The sequence below is a fragment of the Podarcis muralis genome, chromosome 10, assembly GCF_964188315.1.
Source record: "Podarcis muralis chromosome 10, rPodMur119.hap1.1, whole genome shotgun sequence".
Taxonomy (NCBI): Eukaryota; Metazoa; Chordata; class Lepidosauria; order Squamata; family Lacertidae; genus Podarcis; species Podarcis muralis.
The window spans coordinates 69121191-69135207 of record NC_135664.1 but is presented as its reverse complement, the minus strand read 5'-3'; the positions used below and the strand labels follow the sequence as shown (position 1 = coordinate 69135207).

The following is a 14017-nucleotide window of genomic DNA, read 5'->3' as shown; positions in this document are numbered from 1 at the left end:
TTTCTGATCCATAATTGACTGGATTAGTTTTTGTTACAATTGACTATTGATTTGCAAGTAGGGACCACTCTCACTACTGAAACTTATATTGGCCAGAGTTCTTGGTGTGCTTTTTTTCTTGGTATATTTAATAACAAGAACTCCAACTTATTTAACAAGAAGAGAACAGAGGCATGCAAATATTGGCACAATAATGAAGGAGCGATGAAGGAGAAAGCTGTTCAGTCCACGTTTAAAAGTGAACTGATCCAATTCATTTCCCCTATACAGTGGTACCTCGGGTTAAGTACTTAATTCGTTCTGGAGGTCCGTACTTAACCTGAAACTGTTCTTAACCTGAAGCACCACTTTAGCTAATAGGGCCTCCTGCTGCCGCTGCCGCTGCCGCTGCCGCTGTACCGCCGGAGCACGATTTCTGTTCTCATCCTGAAGCAAAGTTCTTAACCTGAAGCACTATTTCTGGGTTAGCGGAGTCTGTAACCTGAAGTGTATGTAACCTGAGGTACCACTGTAATTATATGCAGATTGGAACACAGGGATCAGTTGGATTATTGGTTGGTTGGCATCAGTCTGTCTCGGGAGACAACAGAGAAGTACGCCTTTGGGGATGAAGTCAAACTGTTGGAAGGCGACAGCACCTGCTGTGGCTGTAGAGACCGATACAGGAGAGACATGTTTTGTTGCAGCTGGGGCAGAGGATGGCACCCACTTGTGCTGCTGCAGATGAACCAGGGTGCTTCTTCTCTCTGCGTTCCTCCCAGGGGTCATTCCTCCGCTGGTCACTGCTGTGGATGCACTACTTGACTGTCTCCAAGCCCTCTGGCTGACTGCTAGGGATTCCCACATGGCAAGGTTGATGTGCCCAGCCTCCGTGCCTCTTTTGCAAACTTCTTTGTAATGCAAAGTTGGTCTGCCAACGGGCCTGGTGCCTGAAGCCAGATCCCCGCAGAGCATGTCCTTGGAGATCTTGCCATCTTCCATTCTGCAGACCTGACCAAGCCAGCGTAGAAGTCACTAGAGGTCATACCTTGTTAGACATTCAGGGCTACACCTGCTCAGAAGCCAAGCTTGTTGATCAGCATGCAAGGCCATCTCTGCCATTAAGCAAAAGGCACTGGATCGATTGACTTTATTGCTCCAGCCCCAGAGCTTTGACAATGTTCACATGCTGCCATTAAGCAATACGATAAACAATAAAAGCCAAGCCCTTCTGAAGAGCAATAGACTCTTCTGACATAGCACCAACCTTCCTAGTCATGCATTTAAACAGCATTTTCATGACAATCCTTCAGTTTGGAATCCGCAAGCAGGCTGGTGGCAGCTGCTTCAAACAGCATCAGGCAAGGCTGGCTCTGGGGTCCTGAACACGTCTAACTCAGGGTCAGCTCCGCAAGGTTAAGAGTGCAAGCCAAACCATGTGCTTATCTGGGATTAAGTCCCACCGGTCTTGTGACATGTCCCTCTGAGAAGACGTGAAGAATTGCAGTGCACATGGCTTCTGGGGCAGTTTATGGAGAGGGCTGCAGTGCTGTTACTTGCGATGGTCACTGCTGATTTTGCAAACACACTCCCAGCTTTCCATCCCTGCAATTTCAATTACACTGTGTGTTGCATTTGTAGGCTAGGGGCCGCTCCGCCTCTCTGTCTCTTTTTCTCTCAGCCGCCTGCCATTGTTCACCTGCCCTGCATGCAGAAGGTCCCAGGTTCAGCTCTCAGCCTCTCCAGGTAGGGATTGGAGAGTCATCTACCTGGAATCCTGGAGAATTGCTGTCAATCACCTCCTGGCAAATAGAAGGGGAAGAAATGGAGGCAGTGAGAGATTTTAGTTTCTTGGGCTCCATGATCACTGCAGATGGTGACAGCAGTCACAAAATTAAAAGATGCCTGCTTCCTGGGAGAAAAGCAATGACAAACCTAGATAGCATCTTAAAAAGCAGAGACATCACCTTGCCAACAAAGGTCCGTATAGTTCAAGCTATGGTTTTCCCAGTAGTGATGTATGGAAGTGAGAGCTGGACCATAAAGAAGGCTGATTGCCAAAGAATTGATGCTTTTGAATTCTGGTGCTGGAGGAGACTTTTTAGAGTCCCATGGACTGCAAGAAGATCAAACCTCTCCATTCTGAAGGAAATCAGCCCTGAGTGCTCACTGGAAGGACAGATCCTGAAGCTGAGGCTCTAAGACTTTGGCCACCTCATGAGAAGAGAAGACTCCCTGGAAAAGACCCTGATGCTGGGAAAGATGGAGGGCACAAGGAGAAGGGGACGACAGAGGACAAGATGGTTGGATAGTGTTCTCAAAGCTACCAGCATGAGTTTGACCAAACTGCGGGAGGCAGTGGAAGACAGAAATGCCTGGCGTGCTCTGGTCCAGGGGGTCACAAAGAGTCGGACATGACTAAACAACAACAACAAGTGCAGATAACCCTGAGCTAGTTGGGCCCATGGTCTGACTCTGTATAAGGCACCTCCCCATGTAGGTTTTGCTTTTTGAAGGGCTTCTGATTACACTCGAGTGTCGTGGCGCCCTGTGCCAGACGAAGGAGGCCGTTTCGCCCTTGGCACTTTGCGTCTGGAAGTGCGCGATGAGCAACAGCAAGGCAGCCAGCGCTTTCTGTGGGGGACCATGATGAGCAGGTAGCAAGCTGGGGGTGTGGTGGGGGCAATGAAGAAAGGGAGCAAGCAGACTTGTTCCGTTCCAGTTCTGAGAGAATGCATAATGAAAGCCCGCTCTCGGTGCTATTTGATCATGAACCAAGTGCAATTAAGCCAGCTCTCTCTGTGCCTTTAAAGAAGGCGGATAATGTGCAGTAATCATGTGTGAATTAGCTGTTCCATAAGAATTGGGAAAATCCCAAGTGCACAGAAACAAAAAAAAATCTATTTCATGCCACGTTCAGTTTTCAGCAAGGTGGAAAGATCCTACGAAGTAATAGGGGTGAGCTTCTCTCACCACTGCCTGCCTCATTTATGGTTCTCCTGATCCAATGGAGGTACAGTGGTACCTCGGTTTAAGTACTTAATTCGTTCCAGAGATCCGTTCTTAGCCTGAAGCTGTTCTTAACCTGAATCACCACTTTAGCTAATGGGGCCTCCTGCTTCTGCCGCGCCACCGGAGCACAATTTCTCTTCTCATCCTGAAGCAAAGTTCTTAACCCAAGGTACTATTTCTGGGTTAGCGGAGTCTGTAAACTGAAGCATATTTAACCTGAAGCATATGTAACCCAAGGTACCACTGTACTGAATTTTCTAAAGCCACCTTGGGGAACCTCAGCTTCACAGGCCTAGCTAGACCCAGTTTCACCCACAAAGACCTTCCTCAAAGCCATAACCATCTGCTCTGCTTCTGACGCCACGTGCAGTGTGAGGTGTGGGCCGGGAATGAATGTGGCTCCTGGGGAACAACCATGAACTTAACATGAGCATAGCGTGAGCTCCTGATTGTCCTTTGCAATCAGGTCTCCCTGTTGGCACCGCTCATTATGACGTCAGATGACTGACAGGGGAACTGTTGAAGGACTTGACCTGCCAGCTCATTCCAGCTCCCAACACCATATACGGAAATGATAGTGCTGCTAGGACAGCGGTTCTCAACCTGTGGGTCCCCAGATGTTGTTGGACTACAACTCCCATCATCCCGGAGCTCTGGCCTTGCTAGCTTGGGGTGATGGGAGTTGTAGTCCAACAACATCTGGGGACCCACGGGTTGAGAAAGGCTGTGCTAGGATGATGGGCCCATATATGATGTCAAGTGTAAGGAAGGCAGCTGTGACTTGGTTGCAGGGACCGGCAGGGCTCCGAAGAGTGTGTGGTGAGGCAGGGGACCCGGGTAGTGACCCAGGAGAGGGGACAAGTGATTTATGGAGTTGGATATCACCATACATCCCATTCCCCCCCCCCCCATGAGAGCACAGTGAGAATATTGAGTGTCATGCTCTTGCATGATTTTGGGGTGAGATCTTGTGTGTGTTTTTTGCGTCTACAATCTCGCATGGCACCCCAAAATATGTGTTTTGGGGTACCATTACACACCAAAGCACTTTTTCTGGGTTTGCAATTGCATGGGTCACATGACTCACACAGCAGTGCAGACCTGGGAGATGGTGTCCCGATTTGGGGCCATGTCGCGTTGGAGGGTATTTGCCACCTGCAAGGCAGGAGGGAGAGTCAGGGCAGTCCTAGGTGGCAGGGCAGGGTTCCACTATTGCCATAGTTGTGCCATTGGGCTTAGACATCTGGACAGCTGCCTAGAGGCTAGAAGGCTCCGTGTTTATCCAGAGCACCATGGAAGCTGCTGTAAGCATTTCTTTTGCCAGTAAAGGGTTAACTGTCAGCCTTCCTTATCTGGGATGGGATCGACACTTGGAGAAAATGGCTCTGTGGGCCAGATAAATTTGGCCCCTGGGATGAATGTGATTCCCCCTGCCTGTTTTTACAGGACAAAGATGGGATGTGTTTACTAAATGACTTTGAAATTGGCCTTTGTGGGTTTTTAAAAATTTATTTAACATGTGTTTTTCTGTTATTGTTTTTAATATAAATGTGGGCTTTGTTCGTTTAATAATTAGATAGCATGTCGACTTGTTGGATGTGCTCAGTTTTTAAGTTTGCACAGAGAGCACTTGGAATCGGGCATGACAGAAATATAGCGAAAGAGCATGTGACGAACTGAAAAAAATACCCGTAGCATGTTCTAAAACAGCAAGGAATTTGAATGAGTTGTTGGTGCAATGGAAAAGGCCTCCTCTGAGTTATCCTGGGAGACTTGGCGTATCTCTGTGGACACCCAAGACATTCCATCTGCACTCCCATGCGCTGCTGTGTGCATGCGCCGCAGCGCACGGAGTCGTGCGGGCCTGCCGGTCTCTGCTTGTTGCCTGCCAAACAGATGTTATTCTTTTAATTAAGGGCACTGATGGTAATAAAAGCCCCATAGAATCCATGAAGGATTCATAGCCTTAAGCTCTGCTCGGGTTTACGCAGGAGTGTGCGATGCAGTCGAGGGGAACTGATGCTAAATCAAGTCGGGAGACATATGGACCCGGTTAAAGACCAGTCCCATTCCTCTCTTCCTCACATCATACTTTTGCCTTGGGTTAATTACTCATCTCTCGGCCTTGCAACATATTTTTTCCCCAGCTGCTACCTCCGAGGCTGTTTCTCTGGGCCCAGGGAGAGGGAAAACGGATGGCGCGAGAGGCCAGCGCCACATTCTCTAGATACGCTTGCAGGGATTTATCACCATATAACACCGGTCCTGAGAGACCTGCATTGGCTCCCAGTACATTTCCGAGCACAATTCAAAGGGTTGGCGCTGACCTTTAAAGCCCTAAATGGCCTTGGTCCAGTATACCTAAAGGAGCATGTTCTCCCCCATTGTTCAGCCCGGAAACTGAGGTCCAGTGCCGAAGGCCTTCTGGCGGTTCCCTCACTGCGAGAAGCCAAGTTACAGCAAACCAGGCAGAGGGCCTTCTCGATAGTGGCGCCCGCCCTGTGGAACGCCCTCCCACCAGATGTCAAAGAGAACAACAACTACCAGACTTTTAGAAGACATCTGAAGGCAGCCCTGTTTAGGGAAGCTTTTAATGTTTAATGCTGTATTGTGTTTTTAATATTCGGTTGGGAGCCTCTCAGAGTGGCTAGGGAAACCCAGACTGATGGGCGGAGTATAAATAATAAATTATTATAAATTATTATTATCCTTAGCACCTTCTTTGGACCATAGAACACTTCCACACCATGCCTCATGCTTCCCCCCATCTTCTCACCTCCCCCAAAGATGATATTTAGATCATAAACTCCCTGAGGCAGGGACTAGTACTTGAACTGAACTCCATCAGCAGACATTAGCAGGGGAACATTTCTCCCTCCATATAACTATGCTATGGACCCCAGCTCCCATCAGCCTTGACCATTGGGCATGCTGTCTGAGGCTGATGGGAGTTGGAGTCCAGAAGTTCTTGGGAGCCAGCAGGTTCCCCATTACTGTTGCAAAGGACCATGTACATTGATGGCACTGTATAAATAACTCATTGTTTATTTTATAATATGCATAAATTGCTTTTTTATTAAAATAGCCAGTGTGGTTTATAATTAGATCTATCTAGCAAGCAAGCTCGGGACGCGGGTGGCGCTGTGGGTTAAACCACAGAGCCTAGGGCTTGCCGATCATAAGGTCAGCGGTTCGAATCCCCGTGAGGGGGTGAGCTCCCGTTGTTCGGTCCCTGCTCCTGCCAACCTAGCAGTTCGAAAGCACGTCAAAGTGCAAGTAGATAAATAGGTACCACTCCGGCGGGAAGGTAAACGGCGTTTCCGTGCGCTGCTCTGGTTCGCCAGAAGCGGCTTAGTCATGCTGGCCACATGACCTGGAAGCTGTATGCCGGCTCCGTCGGCCACTAAAGCGAGATGAGTGCTGCAACCCCAGAGTTGGTCACGACTGGACCTAATGGTCAGGGTTCCCTTTACCTTTACCTAGCAAGCGAGCTCACTAGCTCAGTTGGTTAGAGCTTGGTGCTGATTATGCCAAAGCTGCAGGTTCATTCCCCATATGAGACAGTTGCATGAAAAAGCTGTCTCCCCATTGCCTAGCTCATGGGTAGGCAAAGTAAGGCCCGTGGGCCGGATCCGGCCCAATCGCCTTCTAAATCTGGCCCACGGACAGTCCGGTGTCAGCATGCTTTTACATGAGTAGAAGGTGTCCTTTTATTTAAAATGCATCTCTGGATTATTTGTGAGGCATAGGAATTCATTCATTCCCCCCCCCCCACAAAAAAAAGTATAGTTCGGCCCCCCACAAGGTCTGAGGGACAGTGCACTGGCCCCCTGCTGAAAAAGTTTGCCGACCCCTGCTAGCTGCTTAACCTCTGAAGATGGGAGCATCCAGTGGGAGGACATCAAAGGAGATCAGAAATTTAGAGCAGATTTGCGAGGAGGAAGGCAGTCCTTTGTGTACCCAGGTCCCGAGGATTCCTGCATTGCAGAGGCTTGGACTAGATGTCCCTTGGGATCCCTTCCAACTCTACAGTTCTGTGATTCTCACTGTGTGCACCGGTCTCATCAAAATGCTCTTTCTGTGCATGAGGAAAACGAGTGCAGCAAACTCTACAGAGCATAGTTCTCTGGAAAGTGCACTTAACATCCATGGAAACCATGCTGGGGGGAAACCGGCGGGGTTGAGATGCTGTTCGCAAGGCCCCCGCCAATTGTCAGCTAATTGTGTTTGGTTTGCTCAAAGATAAATTGCGGTGTAACTCGGCATTCGCCGTAATGTAATGTGCAGAAATCACAGGGTACGTTTGGCCCTGCAATTGCATGCCGATTAGTAGACACAGAGCCTCGCCTCTGCCTGAGGCTTGGAGCTTTGGGTTTCTCCAAGCTATACTGTACCAAGCTTCCAGAGAATATTAGCTTTCATTTTTTTAATAAATAAATAAATAAATAAATAAATAAAGTTTCCGATTGTCATGGATGAGAAGACAAGCTATAGGCAGGAAAGCCTGATCAAATATCGAAAGGCAGAAGGCTGGCTGAAGGAGACAATTGGTGGTCAGGAACTTGGTCATCAGTGCCCTTCAAAACACCTAGTTCCTTTCCATGTCAAGCTAAATTAAGGAGTGGAGAGCCAAACCGTACTAATTTTCAAAAGATCTGCAGTGAACTGTAGTCATCTGAAAGCCCCAGTGTTACTGTACCCACTAGTCCCCATTGTTGTTGTTGTTGTTTAGTCATTTAGTCGTGTCCGACTCTTCGTGACCCCCTGGACCAGAGCACGCCAGGCACCTCTGTCCTCCACTACCTCCCGCAGTTTGGTCAAACTCATGCTGGTCTCTTCGAGAACACTGTCCCACCATCTCGTCCTCTGTCGTCCCCTTCTCCTTGTGCCCTCCATCTTTCCCAGCATCAGTGTCTTCTCCAGGGAGTCTTCTCTTCTCATGAGGTGGCCAAAGTACTGGAGCCTCAGCTCCAGGATCTGTCCTTCCAGTGAGCACTCAGGGCTGATTTCCTTCAGAATGGAGAGGTTTGATCTTCTTGCAGTCCATGGGACTCTCAAGAGTCTCCTCCAGCACCAGAATTCAAAAGCATCCATTCTTCAGCGATCAGCCTTCTTTATGGTCCAGCTCTCACTTCCATACATCACTACTGGGAAAACCATAGCTTTAACTATACGGACCTTTGTTGGCAAGGTGATGTCCCCATTAGTAACATTCAAAGAGAATTTGGGGGGGAAGGGGTCCCTTTAGAAGTGAACACCTGAGGAATGTCAAGGAAAAGCGGGCAAGATGAAGTGATAAAAATCCTCATGGTGTTTCCATGTGTGTGTTAGAATCCCATCCCTCCCATGGCGTTGAGGAAGATATGTGCAAGAATTGCCACCACCGGCTCCAGTAGCCAGAGCAGCAGGTGTGATTTCTCTCCTTTCTTTCTCTCCCTCCATACTTCCCTTCCCCTACTTTTAGTACACTTACGATGGGACGGAGATTAACAGCTTGCCAGTGGAGCTGACAGTCGTGTGGAATGGGGATTTCAACATTGACAACCCGGCGCAGAACAAAGGTAACGAATCATTTCGACTTGTCCTTGGAAGTGGTAACCTTAGCAACCGGCTGCATCACTCTGCACACTTCCTAACAAAGCACTCGACGCTTCCCGTCTGCTACAAGGCTTTATTTATGTTCTCTGCAAATTGCTAAAAAAAAAAATTGTTCTGTTTTTCTTCCCCTCTCTCTTTCTTGTTGAGCACCTGAAACAAATAAAGCTCCACCTGCCCCCCCTTGAGCATTTTAAAGCCAAACTTTCTATTCTCCAAATCCTCTTGACTTGAGTAGCTCATTTCAGTGATTGTTGCCAGCAGCTTAGTTTGGATCTGCCCAAGTTTTTTCTTCTTCTGCTGAAGCAGTTTGCAACTTCTTTTTTAAATACGACTCAAAATAATAACAAATAAGGCTCGGTCGCATTGCCCTCTTTCTGATTTCACACACTCCTTTCCTGGAGGCAGAAAATTGGGTTTGTGGGATTTTGCGGGAGGCGGGAAGGCAAAATTTGGGGGGTGTAGTGGCACACAGTTGGCAGCTGCTCTAAGGAGCCCTCTAGGTACAGTGAGTTCAGTCCTGCACCCTAATTTTTGCCCCCCAAAATCACTACCCAGTTTCGCCAGGAAATCCTACAGTTCCATGATTCTTTGCACTGAGAAACTGGTACTTTCAACTGGTAATGGAAAGTGAATAGGGAGGAAGCCTTATGCACATATTCGGTCAGAGAGTCCTCACCTGTATCAGTGATGAGGTAAAGATTTAAGTTCTCAGCATCGATTTCCTAGCTGCTGGCGTCTTCATACCTTCCATAGATAAGCTATGGAATTTGTGGACACAATAACTTTGGAAGAGCAGACAAATTCATATAAGGCTGTCAGTGACTACGAGTCATAATAGATACCTTCCACCTTCAGTATCAGAGGTGCTTCTTAATACCAGTCAGTGGTGTAGCATGGGTTGCCAATGCCTGGGGCAAGGCAAATATCCTTAGCACCACCCACCAATAGTGTGGAACAAAGGTGCAATAGCTTGTGACCTAACTCGAGTGGCAGCCGCAGCACCCAGTGAGCATCCAGCAATCGAGCACTGCAGAAAACAGGGTGGAGTATTGGTCAGGAGCAGGTACCTTTATAAAGCCCATGTGGAGGGCACCCTAGCAACCGGCCATTGCCCATATCCACTCCTCAGTTCACCCATAGAGTCATTTGGAGATTTTCTGAATGAGGGGATGGCGCATTATTTTTTAATATATGTTTACTACTTCTGTTAATTTTCTTTTGAAATCTTGCACCCCAAAGAATTTTGCTCCCAGGGCAAGTGCCCCGTGGCCCCACCCACGCTATGCCACTGATGCCAGTTGTTGGGGAGCACCAATGGGAGAGCGTCCTGTTTGTGGGCTGCCCCCAGCTATCTAGTTGCCCCCTGGTGGGAAACAGGACTCTTGACTAGATAAACCTTCCGGTCCGATCTAGCGGGACTCTTGCTGCATTGTTTGACTTGACCGCAGAAGGCTTATTGGCTGCTGCTCCTTTGCTGCAGTTCTGCAGATCGAAGCACCTGAGAGGGCATATATGGGGTAAGGCGATCTTGTGGGTAAATGCCTCCTCAACAGGCTTGTGCTTTCCTCTCCCAACAGTCCACCTGTACAAATGCGGGGCCATGCGAGACAGCTGCGGCCTCTGCCTGAAAGCAGACCCGGACTACGAGTGTGGCTGGTGTGAAGACCAGAACCGGTGCACCTTGAAGCACCATTGCCCCATCCTGGAGAACCGGTGGCTGGAGCTCTCTGGCGCTGGGGGCAAATGCACCAACCCCAAGATCACAGAAGTAAGTCGTTCTGAAACTCCCTCTTCCATTCCCCATACCCTCGTTTTCTGTAGCCTGTCTAGCTGTGAAGACCTACAATCAGTGGCATAGCATGGGGAGGGGGTCACGGGGCAGTCTCCCTGGGTGCTAAATTGTTAGGGGGCATAAAATTAAAACCCCTGGTGCTGCCTCAATACAGCTGTGTGCTTCCATTGCTGTGCTCTATTGAAAACGGCTTCTCTGTGCAAACCAGGAAGTGACCTCTCCAGGCAATGGAACGACTCTTCTTTCCTTATCTCTATGGCTGCAATCTTTTGGGTGACCCGCAACCCTTGCTATGCCACTGGCTATGATGGATGAGTAATAATCCACCAAACAGGATTCTCCTTCAGCCTTGCCACTCAACTGGAGATACCAAGGACTGGGCCTGGGCTGTTCTGTATCCGAAACAGGAGCTTTGCCATTGAGCTATGGTGTTTGGCCCCCCTCCCAGATTCAGCTTTTCTGCACAGGCAGCTTCCTGAGGTGTGGTCCTGCTCTTCGATAGTGACTTACTGTCATCTGGCTCATGCAGGGTGTCCTAAGGAAGAAGGCTAGTATAAGAATGGCCCTTCTGCTTCCTTCTGGTTCTCTGATCTCAAGAACGATGGCCCCGCTTAGAAGTCGCTTGGGCTGTGCACAATTCCTTCTCAGATGCTGTAACTCAAGAAGGATGGCTCCTCGCAGCTGTGAAAGTGAGCCCAGGAGACTGTGGTTTAACTGGAGCTGCTGTGCCAAACAGCTAGATCAAAGCGCTGCCTTATATCATCCCTGCTCCCATGTCGCATGCAGTCCTCGCCAGAGAGGATGCAGAAGTTCACAGGTTTCAAGAAGATTTGCCTTGGAAGCAGGAATGTCTCCAAACAGCCTCTTTGAAGAATTGCCCAGACGTTGGAGGGGGGAAGCAGGATCTTGGAGTGTGCTTTATTATTATTATTTTTACCAGATAAAATTTGAAATTTGTTTTTCTTGAAATGCAGCACCACCAGGCACCTAACAAGACATCGTTCTCCAGTCTGCCCTGAGTCTGTAATCTGCAGCGCTCTTTCCATTCCGCTGCAGTTCGCCATCTGCCCCAAACTATGCTACATGTGGTGGAATTCTGTAACCTAATTTACACAATTTTGTGAACTGTGTAACCTAATTTACACAATTAATTTTGTGAATTATCCCATTTAATTCAAAAGAAATGCAATTCAAATAGGGGAGGCTGAAAGCTGCAACCAAAGAGAGCACCCACCATATTTGTTGGGTTGATTTTTGTTCTGGACAGGAGTTGAATGAGCCAACATTGACAATTTCTGCTCCTGTTTTCTGTTTCTTGCCAGAATTCTCTGACATCCCTAATCAGCCCAGAATGATATACAGTCATACCTCGAGTTACAGACGCTTCAGGTTTTGTGTTGTCGGGTTACAGACCCACCAAAACCTGGAAGTACCAGAACGGGTTACTTCCGGGTTTCGGGGTCGCGCATGTGCAGAAGCGCTAAATTGTGCTTTGCGCATGCACAGAAGCACTGAATTGCAACCCACGTGTGCGCAGACGCACCGCTGCGGGTTGCAAACGTGCATCCCGCACAGATCACGTTCGCAACCCAAGCGTCCACTGTATAGTCAAAATCCCTGGTTAGACAGGTTTCCCAGGCTTTTCAAACATATAAAAACCTACAAAGCCCTTTTGAGCAGAGAACATGGCAAGTCAGGAAGAATTAATTTAAAGTCGAGGTCTAGGGATTCAAGTGCAGGTGAGAGGAAAAGAATGCTCCTTCAAACCTTTATAAAATATGATTCTATGATATATATATTGTGTGCATACACAGTAAGGCTGCAGTCCTGTACATATTTGTGAGAATAAGTCCCCTTGGACTTGCTTTTGAGGAAACACATTGTTGTTGTTGTTTAGTCATTTAGTCGTGTCCGACTCTTCGTGACCCCCTGGACCAGAGCACGCCAGGCACCTCTGTCCTCCACTACCTCCCGCAGTTTGGTCAAACTCATGCTGGTCTCTTCGAGAACACTGTCCCACCATCTCGTCCTCTGTCGTCCCCTTCTCCTTGTGCCCTCCATCTTTCCCAGCATCAGTGTCTTCTCCAGGGAGTCTTCTCTTCTCATGAGGTGGCCAAAGTACTGGAGCCTCAGCTTCAGGATCTGTCCTTCCAGTGAGCACTCAGGGCTGATTTCCTTCAGAATGGATAGGTTTGATCTTCTTGCAGTCCATGGGACTCTCAAGAGTCTCCTCCAGCACCAGAATTCAAAAGCATCCATTCTTCGGCGATCAGCCTTCTTTATGGTCCAGCTCTCACTTCCATACATCACTACTGGGAAAACCATGGCTTTAACTATACGGACCTTTGTTGGCAAGGTGATGTCTCTACTTCTCAAGATGCTGAGGAAACACATTAGCAATCCATCAATAAGCCCGCAAGTGAGATTTGATCACTTCTGGAGACTAAAAAATATACCCTTGATTTTTGAGAGACACTGTGAAAACCTTCCAAACGACCCTCATTGCTATGCATGTGAATTAATATGCATGGAACTTCATGTATAACTCTGGTGGGATCTGAACTGCCTGCGACTATCCAGGAAAGAGTCCTTAGGGTAATGGTGGAGAGCTCAGCGAAAATGTCAACTTGGTGTGCAGAAAGCGCATCCCAAGTAAGGGATTATTAGAAAAGGGATAGAAAATTAAAAAGGCCAATATCATAATGCCTTAATAATAAATCTTATGGCATAGGCATATTTTGAAAACTGGCTGCACCCATTTCAAAAGCGTTTTATAGAACTAGAAGAGGTGTGGAAAAATAGACGCTCACTTTTGAAGCTCACTTCCAGGGCTAGAATCATAGATTCGTTAGCCCAGAAATGGAAAAAAGAAGAAATTCTGAAGAAAGAAGAATGGCAGACGAAATTAATGGGCTATGCAGAACTGGACAAAATGACAGGAAGGATTCGAAACCTGTGGGACCAGAGATTTACAGAAGATTGGAAGAAGTATATGAATTATTTGAAGAGTAACTGTAATCAACAAATTACGCTAGTAGGACTACAAGAAGTTTTGTAAGGAGAAATATACGAAGTGTTACAAAGTAGAAAAAGATAGAGATATTGGTTATGAGTTTGAAATGTATTAGGGAAGATAAGAAATGCATACGGAGAGATTAGATTGGAAAATTTTCAGACAGGATTGATGGAAGTCAAAAGTTTGAATAAGATGTAAAAGTATGTATAATTGCTGTTGAAAATGATATGTTAAAAAAACTAATAAAAATTATATATATATATATATATATATATATATATATATATATATATATATGAGGTGCTGAAAAGAGCAGCAAATGAAACAATAAAGCTCTAACCACTGCACCACACTGACAAACAGCTGTGCCCCTTTGGTGGGGGTCTGGAACACCAGCACAAGGCCTTGCCTTTCTTTTCACCTTGCTTTAACCAGTTTTTTTCCTCTCCTAGATCAGCCCGGCGAGGGGACCTCGTGAAGGAGGGACCAGGGTGACCATCCGGGGAGAAAATTTGGGCTTGGAGTTCCGGGACATTGCATCGCATGTCAAAGTAGCTGGTGTGGAATGCATTCCTTTAGTGGATGGATACATCCCAGCAGAGCAGTAAGTAAGGGCCTCA

The 14017-nt window shown here is 47.5% G+C and overlaps 1 protein-coding gene across 1 annotated transcript in view; it reads left to right on the top strand.

The window, feature by feature from the left end:
• PLXNA4 (plexin A4) overlaps positions 1-14017 on the top strand; it is a 598107-nt gene that overhangs the window by 489038 nt on the left and 95052 nt on the right. Inside the window, exons 11-13 of the mRNA XM_077935356.1 lie at positions 8456-8552; positions 10167-10357; positions 13850-14001. Coding sequence (XP_077791482.1) covers positions 8456-8552; positions 10167-10357; positions 13850-14001 — 440 coding nt within the window. The remainder of the gene's footprint in view (positions 1-8455; positions 8553-10166; positions 10358-13849; positions 14002-14017) is intronic.